This window comes from Budorcas taxicolor, chromosome 2 (genome assembly GCF_023091745.1).
Source record: "Budorcas taxicolor isolate Tak-1 chromosome 2, Takin1.1, whole genome shotgun sequence".
NCBI lineage: Eukaryota > Metazoa > Chordata > Mammalia > Artiodactyla > Bovidae > Budorcas > Budorcas taxicolor.
Window position 1 is genome coordinate 99,989,395 of NC_068911.1, and position 18,765 is coordinate 100,008,159.

An 18,765-nucleotide genomic window follows, 5' to 3' on the forward strand; every position below is an offset into this window, starting at 1 on the left:
GAATATTTTGCCTAGTAGGAAAAATCCACCTTCGCATAAACTGGTTTTGTTTTTCTTTGTTGTTGTTGTTATCTAGAAAGAATAATAAGGATTGACATCTTCTCTAAGTATATCTACTATTAAGGGGTAAAAAAAAAAAAGAGTGACTTGTTCTTTGGGTTAGAAGAAGAAATTGAGAAATAGTGGAACAGGAAGATGGAGAGAAGTTCAAAAGCTCTGTCATCTCCTGTCCATTCTTTCTAACAAAAATAACAACATCCAAGACCCATGAAGATAACTGATATCAGCTCACTATCCCATTTCAGAAGTACCTTCTTTGTTTTTCTTCATAGACATATATACAGATTGCATGTAGATGATTCCTATCAAGAACTGATGTTCATTTTGACTATATTTCATGTATTTAAACAGGAGCATAGCTAGGAAGAGACACATTTTTCTCAGTGAAAGGAGAAAATAACAAAAAAAGTCTCTGTAATGTGCCACAGATTCTATTCCTAATTAAGAATATCCTTTCCCATGGCATGCCCAAATTGAACTTCTTTAATATCATTGTAATTATTATTGTAAGCAGGCAGAGCCTTTGCTTGCTCAGTTCAGTTTATTTAATATAATCTAGGAATAAAGTAAGTATATGTTTCTTGATTGTGGCAACATATAAAAATAAATGCAATTACATTATCTCATCATTCAGTGGGCATTTTCAAATACTCTACCAAAGAAAAGTGCTGTAAAACCAAAATGTTAATTTCCCGTTTAAACTGGGAAACACATAAATCAGGGAAAACATGGTTCTCATATAATCTTGACATTTTATAAATTTCATTTTTACTTGCTCTTCTCTGTATTTATACTGGAAACACTATAATTCTCTTCACAGCTTAAGAGACAATATTTGAGTGAATGTAAAAATGTTAAGTATTCATAACATACAAGAACAGAAATATGGACTGAAGCAATCAGTATTTGGAATGCTTCTGAATTTTATGTGTGTGATGGCTTCAAAATTTCTATGATTTTTGGCTCTTTCACCTAAGCTAAAATATAACTTGAATGTAGTAATCTAAATACGATTACATATTTAATGTTGACAAAAGACTGTGATAAGTATATGCTGCATAATCTCATCATTGCTGATAGTCTTTGATGCCACCGTATATCTCCTGAAGGTTTCAGGGTCTTTCTGACTCGTCATCTGGTTTCAGATTTATACCCTTGTATCCACACAGCACCCAGAATGATCTTTAAAACTTGCTAATCAGACATTGAACTACCTTGCTTGAAACTGTCCTCAGGGACTTTCTGGCAAACTCTACAGATTGCACTAAATATCTGTTCTTTTTTTGAAGCTTGTTAAAAACAATTTTTTTTTTTCCAAGTGTAAGTACAGTTTTTATTAAAAGTCTAACTGTATTAACCAAAAAAGATAAAAAGAAAGAAGAGACAAAGCATATGGATAATAAATGATAGAGTATTTAATAATAAGCAAATTAGATTAATGTCTTGGTGAGTACAATAGTAGTGCCAAGATGAAGAACCCCAGAAAGACTCAAAAATTAGTGACCCTGGGCACATCTGAAAATGCAGATATAGAAAAGGGCTAATAATAAGGTGATTAGCTTAGAATGAATTCTGAGAATAGGTATGCTTCTAAATTTGCTCCCCTATTCACAACAGCAAGGCAACTTCTTATCTCCTACTTGAGTAGAAAATAGGATGCTTTTAGGATGTTTTATTTCTGAAGCAGTTAAACAATGAATTGATAAAAGGAAGCATGGCTATGGAGCAGACACTACAAACTAAAATGAAGGAAGCCAGGTAACAAAAAGGATGTCAAAAGCGAAAGAATAAATCATTAGATATCTATGTATATCCTCTTATAGAGGAAATTATATATATATATATATTCTTTTCCAGATTTGTTCCATTAAAAGTTATTACAATATGCTGAATATAGTTCCCTGTACCATAGTAGGACCTTATTTTTTATCTATTTTATATGTAGTAGGGCAATTACTAATTAGGATTTACAGTAATTAGTAATTTATATGTAGTAGGAGTTAATCCCAAACTCCTCGTTTATCCTTTCCGCACCCTCTCTCTCCTTTGGCAACATAAATTACTTTTCTTTGTGTTTTAATTTTTTCATTTTGTTTCTTCAATTTTTATTGGAGTATATTTGATTTACAATGTTCCGTTAGTTTCAGCTGTATGGCAAAGTGACTCAGTTATTTGTTGTTGCTCAGTTGCTCAGTCCTGTCTGACTCTTTGTGACTTCATGGACTGGAGCATGCCAGGCTTCCCTGTCCTTTACTGTCTCCTGGAGTTTGCTCTAACTCACATCCATTGAGTCGATGATGCCATCCAACCATCTCATTTTCTGCCACTTTTTTCTCCTCCTGCCCTCAATCTTTCCAGCATTAGGGTCTTTTTCCAATGAGTTGGCTCTTCGCAACAGGTGACTAAAGTATTGCAGCTTCAGTGTCAGTCCTTCTAATGAATGTTCAGAGTTGATCTCCTTTAGGATTGACTGGTTTGATCTCCTTGCTGTCCAAGGACTCTCAAGAGTATTGTCTAGCACTACAGTTCAAAAGCATCAATTCTTTGGTGCTCAGCCTTTTTTAAGGTCCAACTCTCACATCAGCACATGATTACTGGAAAAACCACACCTTTGACTATATGGACCTTTGTCAGCAAAGTGATGTCTGCTTTTTAATTTTTTTAATAGATAGGTTTCTTTAAGTTTTTTTGTATCTTCTTTTTATAATTAATTTATTTTTATTGAATGATAAATTTACAGAATTTTGCTGTTTTCTGTCAGACCTCAACATGAATCAGCCATAGGTATACATATATCTCCTCCCTTTTGAAACTCCCTCCCATCTCCCTCCCCATTCCACCCCTCTAGGTTGGTACAGAGCACCTGTTTGAGTTTCCTGAGTCAGACAGCAAACTCCCATTGGCTATATATTTTATATATGGTAGTGTAAGTTTCCATGTTACTCTTTCCATACATCTCACTCTCTTCTCCCCTCTCCCCATGTCTGTAAGTCTATTCTCTAAGTCTGTTTCTCTATTGTTGCCCTGTAAATAAATTCTTCGGTACCTTTTTTTCTAAATTCCGAAGAATTGCATTAGAATACAATATTTATCTTTCTCTTTCTGATTTACTTCACTCTGTATAATAGGTTCTAGGTTCATCTACCTCATTAGAACTGATCCAAAGGCACTCAACTATATCCCAATATAATCAACTATACCCCAATATAAAATACAAAGTTTAATATAAAAAAATACACAAATTGGGTGGCTCAAAAAAAGGAAGAAATCTATTTTCTCATATTCTGCAGCCTGGAATTCCAAGCTCAAGATGCAACAGGGTTGGACTTTCTGAGATCTCTTTCTTTGGGTTGTTTTTCTCTGTTTTCAAGTGGTCCCAGAATTGTCTCTGTATACCTAAATCTCTTTCTATAAGGATACTAGAAAGTTTGGTTTAGGGCTTACACTATATGGCCTCATTTTAATGTAATATTCTCTTTAAAGATTTTATTTCCAAATATATTCACATTTGCCATGCTGGATATTAAGGCTTTAACATATGAATTTGGAAGGAAAATAATTTAGTCCACAATAGTTAGCATATATTACATTATAGTAAATCAAAAGTGTTAAGTTCTACATTCACCAATTCTGATAATTAATTAGTTGTCTTATAATGTGATGATAAGAAAAATCTGATGTAACATTTTTAATCCAGTTATAGATTATCATAACTACTCATAATTTTTAAACTTTTCCCTCAAATTTTAAAATTAATTTCTCTTGGATACAACTTTTATTTTGTTTGTAAAAGTTTTTACATTCAATATATATTACCCTTGAAAAAGATTGTTGTTACTTATATGTAACTTTATAAGTTTCAAAAAATTTCAATATTTTTTTCACTGTAATTCAAATGTTTACCATTATTGATATTTAGATTATTTTATGATTCAGAAGTAAGTAGTCAGTACCTACAGATGTTGTAGATACAAACACAAAAGTAAACTTCACTTTTGGCATGTAAGAAATTCTGAATGATCATAAAGCAACTGTTTCAAAAGAACAGGGAGGGTAAAATCCTAGTAACTTTTATTTGAAAAATGAATTAAAAGCAATTAGAGAAAAATTATAACAGGAACGTTTTTAATTTTTTTAGTAACAATAAAGTAATAAGGATCTTACTAAAATTTTAGAGGCATTTTTATAATGTCAAAAATCTCCTAAAATGTTCAAAATATTTTACCTAATTTTATTTATTTATCTCTCTATATGTGTCTATCCATTCATCCATTGATTTACTTACTTGAACTCTGTTTAATTACATTAATTCTCCAGTCTTAATAAAAATCATATTAAAAGCAGATAGAAACTTTAAGTTTAGAAAAAGGAAACAAAATCAATTCCCGCTGTTTCTATTAGGCTAATTCTTAGGTTTTTTAGTGAGACCTTGCTGATTCAAACTAGGATGCTGTTAACAATACCTATTGTTTCAGTAGCAGAGAATCTTTCTGCAGTGATCCAGAATTGAAGAAAGGTGTGAATGCTGTCAAACAGCTCTTTTGTCTGAATTTACAATTGCATAGACTAAACCAACTACAGGCCTACCATGAGAGATGGGTTATTGAGTGGACTTTGGCACATACTTTATCTGAACACTAGGTATTTGAAATGACATTTGAAACAGTGGGTTCTGTTCTCTAGCTAATGTAATAATGCAAAGGGAATAAAAAGCAAAGCTAAGTATACATTTCTACATTTCTGGAGACAGAAAAAATAGTTTAGATTTTTAAATATCCTGGCTACTGAAATGGTTCATGTAGTTTGTGGAGTAGTTAAATGCTTATGTCTCCATAAAAACCATATAATTTAGAAATGAAACTGTAATTGATGACCTAAAAAAATCTGTATCCAGTGAATTGCAATATTCACTTGCTGCTTGTCCTTGTAGGGATTTTTAGAGATTTCTACACAACTGGTGTCTTCTCTACCATGGTTTGAAAAAAAAAAAAAAATATATATATATATATATATATATATATATATATATATATGTATATACACACATCTCACTTGGACTTCCCTGGTGGCTCAGAAGGTTAAGCATCTGCCTACAATGCGGGAGATCCAGGTTTGATCCCTGGGTCGGGAAGATCCCCTGGAACAGGAAATGGCAACCCACTCCAGTACTCTTGCCTGGAGAATCCCATGGATGGAGGAGCCTGATAGGCTACAGTCCATGGGGTCACAAAGAGTTGGACACGACTGAGCAACTTCACTTTCACTTTTTCATCTACAACTATCAAATTAAAATTCGCCATAGATATAAATATGACTGTCATAAAATTCAGGAATGAATGTGAATCAGAAATTTATTTATGGAATTATTGGAGAACCAGCCCAGTATTGATGATCTAAGATCATTAGTGGAAATGCATACTTACAAGCATCTTAAAGAAGTGTTTAAATGATATTCATAGTTAGGTATAAAAATGATCAGTGCCTCAGAGAATAAGAAACCATAACTTTTAGGGTTATCTATTGGGATAAATGTCAATTGGTTAGCATGAAATTTCATAGTGTATGGTTCTGATCAAATAGAAAATACTCAAGTTAAAAACAGATACATTCTTCTAGACCTGTACTATTCATATGAGTCACTGGCTTCCTACTTTTTTCAAGTTTGAGTTAATTAAAATGAAATACAATAAAGATTCAGTTTACAGTCACACTAGCCACAAATTAAGTGCTCACTAGACACAGTTGATTAGTCATTATTTTATTGTACAGCATAGATATAGAATATTACCATCATAAAACAAATTACTCTCCTAGAGAAACAGCCCTCTTCTAGAGAATTAACTGATCTTTGAGCAATCTTACTTTACAGTGTGTACATATGCCATCAGAAGAACATATCACCCCTCCTTTTGTGTTATTTCCAGAAGAGGATCTGAAAAAAAGCGTTTACCTTAGTTCACAAAAAATATGTATTCCTCTTACTACTAAAACATTTAGCTGTGTCATTGAACCAGTTATGTCCATTGAGTTAGATGAACTATTTGAACAAATGCAAAAACTAGGTGAAATATTTTATTGTAAATTCCTATTCTTTAGGATTTAGAAACTCTTTGCCCTTTTGTCTAGATCATCATCAGTGCTTAGATAGCAGGAAGAAAAGTATCAAGAGATAGTGATTATTTTGCAGAATAAGCACTTATTTTGGCATAGAAATTATCTTTGCAGGGATTTTTTTATTGTAAAGCTACTTTTACTTTTAAAACATCTTCTGTGGTGGTTTGGACAGACTTATGTACTCTTAGGTTTATGATACTAGATTTGCACATGCGAGTCAATGATTGTGTGTTTGTGTGTGTGTTTCAGATGTACAACAAATGGCAATTGACTGGCTGACCAGGAATCTCTATTTTGTGGACCATGTCAGTGACCGGATATTTGTGTGTGATTACAATGGGTCTGTTTGTGTCGCCCTGATCGACCTGGAACTTCACAATCCGAAGGCAATAGCAGTGGATCCAATAGCAGGGTAAGACATTCTTCTTTGTAGTGTTTGATCTGAAATAATTTCCCTTAAAAAAAAAAGTCTGAGAAGAGCTGTGGAATATAAGACAACAGGCTCAAAAGTGTTTTTAATATTGATTTGAACAGTTACATTATAGGAAGGAAAAAAGAAGTTGTAATCTACTGTGAAGAAGCTCAGGCATACCATTTCCTTAAAACATCATTATTGCAAGGCTTGCCTAAGACACAGTCAACCTACTACTCTCCTAATAATCACTTTGATGTCACCAGAGAAGAGCCTCAGCATTGTTTTAAGTTAAAGACAGGAGACCTAAGTTACTTAGTAGTGGACCTTGTAGTTAGCAAAAATTCTACCTGAAAAATGGGCTATTAAAAAATTTAAGTCCAACACAACATTTAAGATTTATTAAAGGAACATTGTATATGTTTGAGGATATTAGTAAGACTTGTCTTTGTTAATTGAAACCATTTTTTTTCTCTAACTATTGATGTGTAAACATTGTAGTATTATGGAGTAACTTAATTAATCATCAGAATCCATCTTGACGTTTTCTTTGACTTTCCAGCTTTGCAAGCTGCTTTATTGGTTAAAAAGAGGCCTTCTTTTATCTGAACTTCTTTTAACTAATAGACTAATCCCTCTTTTTAAAATATTTCATAATTTATCAAATTATAGGTAAATATGTTTAAATTCCCAATAATTTTGTTCATGTAATTAGGAACTTAATACAGGAATTATACTTTAATTTTATAAACACTATGGTATTATATAAAGTTCTATAAAATTAATATTTTTACCAGTAACTATTGGGAAAGGATATTTTCAAAATAATGGTATAGTGTACAACTTCAGTTGGAGGAGCTGGTGGGTGCTTTTTTCAGATATAAGTTGTAACAAAGATTTAAAAACAAAAATTTTATCCTTGTTGTTGCTTTAATCATCCCCCGGCAGTTCAGGCTGAAATGTCTGATGGAACATAGCCTAAACTGCCATAAGCCTCCATTCAATAAATGGGAAAATATTTACTGAAGAAACAGCTGTCATCCATATGTGGACTTTTGTCACTCTTTACTTAAAGTCTGATTGAATATTAAGATGCATCATCACAATGGTTTTGATTTTGACAAGAACAGCTTGCACGTAAGAGCTTTGCTAGGAAGCCTGTGTAATATAATTCTTGAATGTGGCTCTATTTGTATTTGCAGCAGATGGTTACTTGACTCAAATCAGACTGCAGCAATGCTTTGAAAGACATTAGAAAGAGAAGTTGTACTTAAACTGATTTGTTTGGGTGTTGAATAAGGGTAGTAAGGAAGAATTGGAAATATACAAATGTGCTAACAACATTCTTCTGGCATTCTGTTTAGAAATATATTTGCGTGCATGTTTTTCCTGGGTGTGCTAAATGAATTCAGAAGTAGCCTTTATACAGTCTTGTCTGTGAAAAATGTTGAGATGAAGCTGTTGTGTTTCTCCCCTTTCTACCACTCTTATTATTCCCCATTCTTAAAAACAAAAGATTCAGAGACTCTTTTCAAAAAGAACTGCCAATCTGAAATATAATGTTTGTGACACCACCATCTCCCCTTCTGAACAGTAACATATTTTATCTTCTCAAGCTTCCTATTTCTCCCTGTCATTACATGAAAGGACCATATTTTGTCATTTTTGTCAAAGGATTTAGGAGTAGAAAACCTCCACATTGCTGTGTTTATTCTCTGCTGAATTCCTCTGGGCCTAGTAGCGGTTTAAATGTATTTTGTCATGTATCATTTATCACAAAAGGCTCTTTGGAATTTTTTGTTTGTTTGTTGGTTTGCTATGTGTCTCAATTGCTGTTTTTTCAGTCATGGATTTTAGAAATCAGAGTAGGAAAAGCTCTTCAATGTTTATAAATATAATCCTGTTTATAATAAAACGGTTTTTAAAAAATTCTGATATTTTTCTCAATATCAGAAATTTGGCTAGGGTTAATGTGATACTGTCTACGGAAACAACAGCAAGTTTTCCTTTTTTTCTCTTTTTTCTTCTGTTTTTGGGCAGCTCAAGGGTAATTTGAATAGTTGAGTTTAGAATGACTCTGCATGATCTACTTAAGGGGAAAAGCACCACCAGTGAACTTTCTCTTGCCTTTTCTAATTGTTATAACTTCAGTTCAGAAAATATCGGAATGTCTTAAAAGTCTGATCCAACTATTAAGTGCTTGATCTTAATTAGGTATAGAAAAGGATAGGAGATTTGTTGCAGATTTGCTTTACCTCTCACAGGCTACATTGAAAAATATACTTTTTACTTGGCTGCACTTTTGATGTTACTTTTTGCAACCTCATATTCCCTTTTTATATAAAAATTATTACAATATTGTCATTCTGAAATTTCTAATTATTAAAAAAATTCTCCATTGGTTGAATATAAATTAGTAAATTTCTTTAGAAAATCAGTATGACTTGGACCAGGCTCCAATCTAAATTTGCCCAAAAAAAGATTGTTTATAAACCTTGTTTTCATTCTTGCAGTATTGACATTGATTCATTAATTCAGGCTATTTTTCTGGAGATATTTCTTGAGATTTTCTTATTAATTTCAAATTTTAGCAGTGTTGTTTTCCCATGGTTTCCTGAAGAAATTTTTAAAACTATTTCTATCCTGTCATAAGCGTTTGAAGGTAGCATAGAGATCATAGTCCAACCAGTATCAAAAATAGTTTTTCTGGTGGTAGTTATTAGAACTTGGCTTGTTTAATGATTCAGAGTTTAATCTAAAGTCACTCTCCCTAGGATCAAATCCTAGCTATACCAGTTATTAGATGTTGGATGTCTTTTTTTATCTTTATTTTCTTATCATAAAACTATGAATAATGATAATCCACTAAAGGGCTCTTGTGAGGATTAAATAATGTCAAAACATATAAAGGGCTTGCATACTTTCTGAGTATGTGAAGTTCTCTTTTTCATGTTATTTCAAAAATAACTACTAATTTTTCCAATGTTTATAATACTGTTGTGAATAGAGTAACCAGACCAATATTTTACCTCATTAAAGATGATCTTTTTGTTTACAGTCCAATTCTCTTTCTACTACAAATGCTTTAAAATGGCTTACTTCATATAGACTGTCTATTATATAGCCAAGTACTAAGTAAAAGGAGGGGGAATGAGAATAAAGTACTATGGCTTGGGAATAAAATGAAATGTATATGTGATGGAGGAGAAAATTATAGAATAACTATGGGTTTAAGAAAGAAAGTAGCAGAGGAAACACTAATTCAATAGTTGATCTTGTGGAGGTTATGTTTGAATAACCTTCAAGGTCTTTCAGAATATAAAACTAGTGAATAAACCCCCTTCATAGTTACCTTAGTCAGTTGATCTGTATTTTTAATATCAAATTGTTTTAATAATGAACCATTTAGTTTTTCAATCTGATGAAGGTTGTAACTGAGAACAGGAGAGAAACTACTTTAGAATGTTGGTTCTCAGGTTTGTTTCCAAGCTTCCTATTAAACTAAAATCAGCACACTACACTATACAAAAATACATTTTACCATGAGTATAAAATTGTTACAATAATATTGCAAAAGAAGGGATCAATTGATGCTAAGCATGGTAAATATTAGAAAAACAGTAAAGTTAAGAGATATTTTAGAGATGGAGTTGGACTTTAAAATTCAGGGAAAATATTTGGGGGGCTTGAGGTATTCTGTATGTGCTTTTTGTCTTCCATTGCCCAGTCATGTCCAACTCTTTTGCAGCCCCATGGACTGTAGCTCTCCAGGCTCCTTTGTTCATGGAATTTTGCAGACAAGAATACTAGAGTGGGTTGGGTTGCCATTTCCTCCTCTAGGAGATCTCCCCAACCTGGGGATTGAACTTGCGTCTCTTGTGTCTTCTGCATCTCCTGCATTGGCAGGCAGATTCTAGCTAGAACTCATATTCAATAGACTTATGTGAGATGGCCAGTTAGAGAGAGAGGGGAAATCTCCTATATCGTGTGAAATGGTGGAAATCGATTGCATAACCAATACTATGTGTACCTTTTTTCTATGTAGGATAGACTTTCGACTTGTAAAGGAGGAATGGCAGAATGATCTATAGGATATTTGTGAATCCATGACCCCATGACAGTATTGAGGGGAAAAAAAGTGTTGTCTTTGTTCTCTATAAAAGTAGTTTATCTGCCAGGAGCCAGAGGAGGACTGAGGCTTAAGTCTCAGAAGCCGAATTCACATAAGAGTAACTGGCAGTATTTAATAGTTAATAATACCTTTCCCATCACCAACCTGGATCCCTGCTGCTGGTGAAACTAGTCATGGCTGAGAAATTAAAAATAGAATCAAAGTTAAAGCCAACGGGGACCAAGACTGACTAATGAAATGTGCTTCCTCAGTACCTTCTTTGGTATTCCTCTTCATTAGAAAAAAACTCAGAAAAACATGGAGACATTTTAATAGCTCCAATAGTCATTCTCCTGAATTTATGTATTGATCTGCTGTAATTTCTCTTTGAACATCTTAAACATTATTTTATTTTATTTTTATATGTTGAGGAATAAAATGAAATGCTGAAAGTGTATTTTGGTTTCTTAATTTAATTTTGAAACAGCCTTGGTCTTGAGCATGATAGTAGTACTCGGTTGGGTTGAGCTCTGAATTCATCTGTATGTGGGAAAATGCTAAGGAAGTTGTCTACTTTTCTTTATACTCAATGGGTAATTGAGCACTGTACATAATGCAGTAAAATGAAAACCTCCTTAGTCTTATACATTTGTATTAATTATTTCAAAAATCTTACCAATGCATTTTCTTACCTATATCAATGAAATTCAAGTGGATGTCTATATAGCACTAGCTGTATTTCTTTTTATCTGTCTATAAGCTATCCAAAATCACTGCAGATGGTGATTGCAGCCATGAAATTAAAAGACACTTGCTTCTTGGAAGAAAAGTTATGACCAACCTAGATAGCATATTCAAAAGCAGAGACATTACTTTGCCAATAAAGGTCCATCTAGTCAAGGCTATGGTTTTTCCAGTGATTGTGTATGGATGTGAGAGCTGGACTGTGAAGAAAGCTGAGCACTGAAGAATTGATGCTTTTGAACTGTGGTGTTGGAGAAGACTCTTGAGAGTCCCTTGGACTTCAAGAAGATCCAACCAGTCCATTCTGAAGGAGATCAGTCCTGGGTATTCATTGGAAGGAATGATGCTAAAGCTGAAACTCCAGTACTTTGGCCACCTCATGCGAAGAGTTGACTCATTGGAAAAGACTCTGAGGCTGGGAGGGATTGGGGTCAGGAGGAGAAGGGAACGACCGAGGATGAGATGGCTGGATGGCATCACAGACTCGATGGACGTGAGTCTGAGTGAACCCCAGGAGTTAGTGATGGATAGGGAGGCCTGGAGTGCTGGAATTCATGGGGTTACAAAGAGTCGAACATGACTGAGCGACTGAACTGAACTGGACTGAAGCTATCTAAATATGCTATCTAAATATATATGTGCGTATTTCCCATTTAACACTACTACAGACTTCTCTGGGTGAGTCTAACAATCTTGGATTTAGGTTCATAGGTAATTATACAAGAAAATGGCATCTGCCTATCTTAGGCCAACTTACCAAAAGTCTTAGGAGAGTTATTGCCTACCCCTTTCCAATCAAGAGTTGCAGATGCAAATAGGCAGGACAACATGGGTGTACAGGTATATGTTTCATGATCTGAACTATTTTAACTGAAATTAGTGATTCAGAGCCACACTCAAGTGCATAAATCCATATGAGCTCTCTTGACTATGACTCAAATTGTTTTATTCTCATTAATTAATTTTGTCTAGGTTCAACTTCTTTCCAAATTCCTCTATAGACCTTTCTTCAAGTGTAGGTTTATGTATGGCATCACCTTTAATTACTGACTCCTTCAGTTACAAATGATTATTCTATTATACTGTAATTAGCCTGGGAATATGGAAAAGCAACTTGGAGTGGCTTATTTTGTTCAGTGCAACCTTTACTGGAAACTTAACACACATTGCTTTAACTCTCACTGTTCTTGACTCATATAATTCATAATGTCAAAGTAATGCAAAGCATTCTGCCTCTCTATTCTCTTTGCTGTTCTCGATCTCATTTTTTTAATTCCTAAGTTTTCAGTGTTTGTTAATCTTACCTCTAAATTATTGAGTTCAAAAGCTTGTTTTAATTATACATATCTTCCCAATCTTCTAGCCACTTCCTGCTAAGGAGGTTTCTTTGAATTCTCACTGAATAATGATGTCCTCTCAACTAGAGAAAGTAACAGAAAAGCTGTGTACAGCCTAAATTATGAAGGGATTTATCATATCATCTGAAAACCTAGATTTAGGACAGCCCTTGGTTGATTTATTGACTCAACAGTATCATTAACCACCTGGGTTCCTCCTACCTCTTTACTGTGTAATGTTATCATTAATGTGTGCTTTTCAAGCTAATTGCTACTGAAGTTTCAGGGATCCTAATTAGAAACATGGTAGTCAGTTAAAAAAAACAAGCAAACAAACAAACAAACAAAAAAACAGCACTGCTTCTTCCTTGGGTGTAGAAGAGCTCCCAAAGCAGATATTCCCTCGTGTCTTCTTGGTCACACCTGGGTACATGCCAGTTTAAATGAGACAGTCATAGACAATTTTTTTTTTTTTCCATTGGCATATGAAAGACAGAGGGACATGGGAGAGAATTTGGAACCACAATAACATGGAAGAAATAAAAACGGATTATGCACCTACATCATCTTCCAGGACATTGTAGTGTAATAATCCTTTCTCATGCACAGCCCTTTATCTTTTCTTTATATTTCTCAGGCACTGAGGGGCCTCTTTTAACTTAGCTAACCCTGAGGAATATATACAAATATTATTTCCCAACCCTTCATTCCATCTTCTCTGAGAGTTTCTTTGTTTGCTTTTAGCCCAGAATGTTAAAACTAATTCTGAGGAGTATTTCTCTTGTCACTTCTTTGAAGCAAAGGACAGTTATTTTTGTTTCTTTGTTTTCTGTAACTTTTTCTACAACACTGATAAGAGACTGGGTTGGAGGTGCTCTGTATAGCATTCCACTATCTCTTTAAAGATATAATGTGAGAGGCTGGGACGGAAGCTTTTATTGTACCAGATTTTCCAACACTCTTGGAAACTCTGTGACTATTTCTAAGCCACTGGGGCAATATTAAGTAAATTATTGTTTCACTTATGAAATGAGTCTATGGTGGCATGAAAACTTTCTTACGCTCTGCCAAAGAATAGTTTACATATTTGAAGAATCTGTGCTGTTATTAAAAAACAATAATTTTCTATTTTTAAGAAGTTAAAATTTATTTCTAATTGTTTCCTATGTAGAGTTCTATGAAAACATGAAGTAGTAATAAGGCAGTTTACTGCTTTTGAAAAATATATGGACAGCTTTCATGTAGCACGCAGGTGTGATCAGACATCAAAGATATGATATAGTCTGTTCTCTTATGGAGCTTGGAGTATAACAGAATTATATATCAAATATCAAATATTATAGTCAGAAGGTATGGTTACTAAAGCTTACCCACCAAAATTATAGATAAAAAATACTAAGCAGTAATTTATTTGACATTTCTGAGATAAATAATGGATAAGGCATAAATGTTACTTAAAAAAATAAAAATGAGAGAAACTTGGTTTGTAAACACTGAAGGAAAGGACGAGATTTAAAAACAATAGGATAAGTACTTAGCGCCATTCCCCTTGAACATATAACATAAATTCTGAATTTTACCATGTACATTATAATCATATATAACCAAAACACACATGCACAAATAAGAAGTGAAAACAATATTCAGCTTTTATGCTGAGATACAGTTTGTTCTGCTTGACTGCTGAGCCTTGCAGGATATTGAACCAAAATTGATATTTTCCCTTGAGCCAGATTCTCAGTGGTTTTATTTGGGAGAAATTAACCTGACTTTTAGGGTCATAGTGGATGTTTTCCAACGACAAGTGATTTTTCACTCAACATTTTTTTTTTAAATTATGTAAAAGGGAAAGCAAATATTGAGAGCCTTTGGTATTCTTTCAGTTTTAGCTAAAAAATTGTCTATGTTAGTATTTGTAAAAATTGTACTTAGGCAGGGGTCTTCATACTTCCTGACAACAAACTCCAGTATAAAAGAAGTCATCAAAAGAACATGTAAATGGCATAAAAATAGACACATAGACCAGTGCAAGAGAATTGAGAGCACAGAAATAAACTCAAGCATATATGGTCAAGTAATATTTTTGATAAGGGAGCCAAGAATACTTAATGGAAAGAGATTTTCCAATAAATAGTGCTAGAATAATGGGATATTCACATGTAAAATAATGAAGCTGGACTCATATCTTATATAATTTTCACAAATGAATTCAAAATGAATTAAAGATTTAAACGTAAGACCTGAAATCATGAACTAACCTAAAATAAAGCTCCTTGGCGTGGGTCTAGCCAATCAATTTTGAATATGATACCTAAAGCACAAGCAACAAAATTAAAAATAAAATAAATTAAATGAGTGGGAATACATCAAACTTAAAAGTTTCTAAATAGCAAAAAGAAAAAAAAAATCAGCAAAGTGAAAAGACAATTTCCTTGTTGCTCAGTCACAGAGTCATACCCAGCTTTTTGTGATGCCATGGACTACAGTAGGCTAGGCTTCCCTGTCCTTCACTATCTCCTAGAGTTTTCTCAAACTCGTGTCCATTGAGTCAGCCAGTTGGTCAATCAGCCACTGGTTGATTTCATCCAACCATCTCATTCTCTGTTGCTCACTTCTCCTGTCCTCAGTCTCCCAGCATCAGGATCTTTTACAGTGAGTCAGCTCTTCTCATCAGGTGGCAAAAGTATTGGAGCTTCAGCATCAGTTCTTTCAATAAATATTCAGGATTAATTTCCTTTAATATTGACTGATTTTATCTCCTTGCAGTCCAAGGGATTCTCAAGAGTCTTCTGTAGAACCACAATTCTAAAGCATCAATTCTTCAGCAATCAGTCCTATTTATGGGCCAATTCACATCTGTGCATGACTACTGGAAAATGATAGTTTTGACTATATAGACCTTTGTTGACAAAGTGATATCTCTAGTTTTTAATATGTTGTCTATCTACAGAATGAGAAAAAAAAATTGCAAACAATATATCTGATAAGTGGCTAGTATCCAAAAATGTATGAGTTATTTACTCATACAACTCAATAGCATAAAAAACAACCCAATTGAAAAATGGGTAAAGGACATAAATAGATGTATGAAAGTCCAACAGATATATTAAAAGGTGTTCAACATTACTAGTCTTTAGAGAAATGCAAATTAAATGACAACTTAGACAGTGATACATGTCATTTTTTTCTCAATAAAACTGTAAAAAATAAAATGAAAAATTATGATTAAATGCACAATTAACTGCAGATAAAAATGTGCCCTGGTGACATATTAAAATAAATTAATGCTTTTTGAGAAAAACAGAACAATTTCTGTAATTCTTCTTGTTCATAACAATTGAGTATAGTTATGGAACATCATAAAAATGCTTAATAAATCCCTATATTTACTTCGGAAATCTTTTTAGTGGCATAAAATGAGACTAAATACTGAAAGAAAATATCCCTATTTTCTGGAAGCCTTCAGTCTAGGTCTTAAAATAAAAGTTAGAATTGAGAATCTAATTAATTTGAAGTATACCTAGGTATTTAATTTGTCTAATGAAGTCAATCTGGGACTTGTCTAAAGTGGAACGTTGCAGTGATTCAAAAGCCTCCAAACTGATACAGCCTCTGATTAATTTTTTATGAAAGTAAAATGCCCCACTTTATTTTTTAATTTTTATTGCATTATGAATTTAATTTGGTAAGTATATTTCAAATGTATATAAATAATTTAATTTGTTTATTAAAACGACTGCTTAAGACAAGTATAGTTCATATTGATTACACACAAATTTTGAATTAATATAAATAGAATAATCTAATAAGGACTATATTTATTAAGGTAATGTAGTTTTATCAACTCTTAGATTGCAACATAATACAATTATATTTCTCCCTTACATGTGAATTTGATGAAGGTGTTGGTACACAGCTTAATTCATGCAGTTTGTCTGGTATCAAAGCAAAGTTCCTTCTAATTTATGGCCATGGAATCTCAGAGTCTTGGAATATTCTCTTAACTAGCTGAAGGGGAAAATATTGAAGATACATAGACAGAGTAGGTGCAAGGGGATCAGGGAAATGTAGCCCCTGGCTTGGGAGTTCCTTATTCATGACAACACAATAGAACGTAAATGGGAGCATCCATTTCCAAAGAATACTTTGCCATCTCAGCCAATGTCTTGTCTTCTGTCTACCAAATATCCATATGCATCCTTCTTCCCATACATCCAATCCAATACAGTTAAGACAAATGAGAGGATCTAAGTGATGTGCAGTCCTCTCTATTGTGTCCTTTTGTTGCTCCTTGTTGTAAAGTGAACTGTGAACCAAAAACAAAATATATAAACGAATGGACCAGTGATAAAATAACAAAATTCCCACTTAAAAAATGGAAGACTGGATGCACATAGTAGTCACTGTGACAGAGCAATACTGAAATCAGCCAGGCAAGTAAAGTGAAGACTTTCTCCTCTGACTTTTTGGAAGTCACTTGTCTAGACAACTTGTTTCCCTGAAACATTTTCCCTCGTCCACTGTTCTCCTTTACCTATGCTTCCACTGGGAGGTTCTTTCTCATCTGTTGTGCTCAGTGCTACATCAAAGTTGGCAGAGAGGAATCTGCTTTCCCTGGGGGGTTTATGTATTTCACAGTTGTTCCTTTCAAATTGTTAACAGATTTAAAGAGACAAAGGATTTTGTAAGCTAGGCACATGGCTTTTTACAGTTACAAATTCCCTTGAAAATTAGTAGACATTTCTTTGTTTCCTATTACTTGGACATACCAATAACCACACTCAGTTATGGTTTAGAAATAATTATCAAATTATTTATTTCCACCTCGCTTTCTTGGTTTTCTCTTTCAGCATAATAGTGGTCACTTTGAGGCCTGAAAACAGTAATTCAGTGTGAAGCAAATACCTTTTTTCCGAAGGATAAACTCTTCTATTTGAGAAAGCCTAATTGGCTTTTGTTGCTCAAAGCTATTTTCAATATTTTTTCTTACTATTCAGGTTCTAGAAGCAATGGACTTTTCTAAATCTGGGAGGTCCCAACTTTGACTTTCCTTTCATTTTTTGTTATTAAATGGGCAATTTGAACTTAAACTTTTTTCTTTTTGTAATATCTTGCCAAAGTAAGTATGCTTTAACTAATACAACTACTATCATACTTTTAAATGTCTTTCTTTAAATCTATAAGGCTCAATAATCACTTGATTTTCCCTCCCAAGATATTTTCCAAGTTATTAAAAAAGGACATTTTTAATCAAGTAGTTTTAGCCTTTAGTATTTTCAGTCCTGAACAATAGTTACCTTTTTTCTGCTGCCTTACCATTAAACCCAGGGTTAGGTATTTTAGATTTTTATTAAGGTGCTTCTATACTTGTGCTACCAGCTTTTAAATCTGTTATGGTAATACTTGCTGCTTGTAAATTTCAGTGGGTCACACAATATAAATGTGTTTTTTGTTTTAAGGCTCAAGTTAAAGTCCAATGCACATGTTCCTATTTATTAGATAGCTTTTCTCCAGGTGTTAATGCTAAGATGGAGAGTCCTTCTGTCTTGTGGTTTCTACATCCTTAAGGGTCTTGGAATCTTCTGATTTTTGAGGGGAGAGAAAAGACACATCTGCTGTTTAAAAAAGGAAGTGACATCTAGTTATTTAATCATATTTGGAGGCAAGAAGACTGGATAGCATGGTTTCTAGCTGAGAAGTTGTCAACCACTCCAGATTTTGAAAAGGGAGGGGCATGAGTCTTTGCTTGACTGTCCAATGACTGGACTGACCAATGACTGTCTCTGCCACTGTAGCCTCTGACTGATTCATAAATACAAATATATCTTCATACACACACACACACGCACACACACACACACATATATTGATTGCACAAATATATATGAATATATATTTGCCTTTTGTTACTAGCAAATTGGGCTTCCCTGGTGGCTCAGAGGTTAAAGAGTCTGCCTCCAATGCGGGAAACCCGGATTCGATCCCTG

At 33.6% G+C, this 18,765-nt stretch overlaps 1 protein-coding gene across 1 annotated transcript in view; it reads left to right on the top strand.

Moving 5' to 3' along the window:
* The window catches only part of LRP1B (LDL receptor related protein 1B), a 1,834,206-nt gene that overhangs the window by 669,603 nt on the left and 1,145,838 nt on the right, over positions 1-18,765 (top strand). Inside the window, exon 7 of the mRNA XM_052653145.1 lies at positions 6,424-6,586. Within this exon, the coding sequence (XP_052509105.1) occupies positions 6,424-6,586 (163 nt within the window). The remainder of the gene's footprint in view (positions 1-6,423; positions 6,587-18,765) is intronic.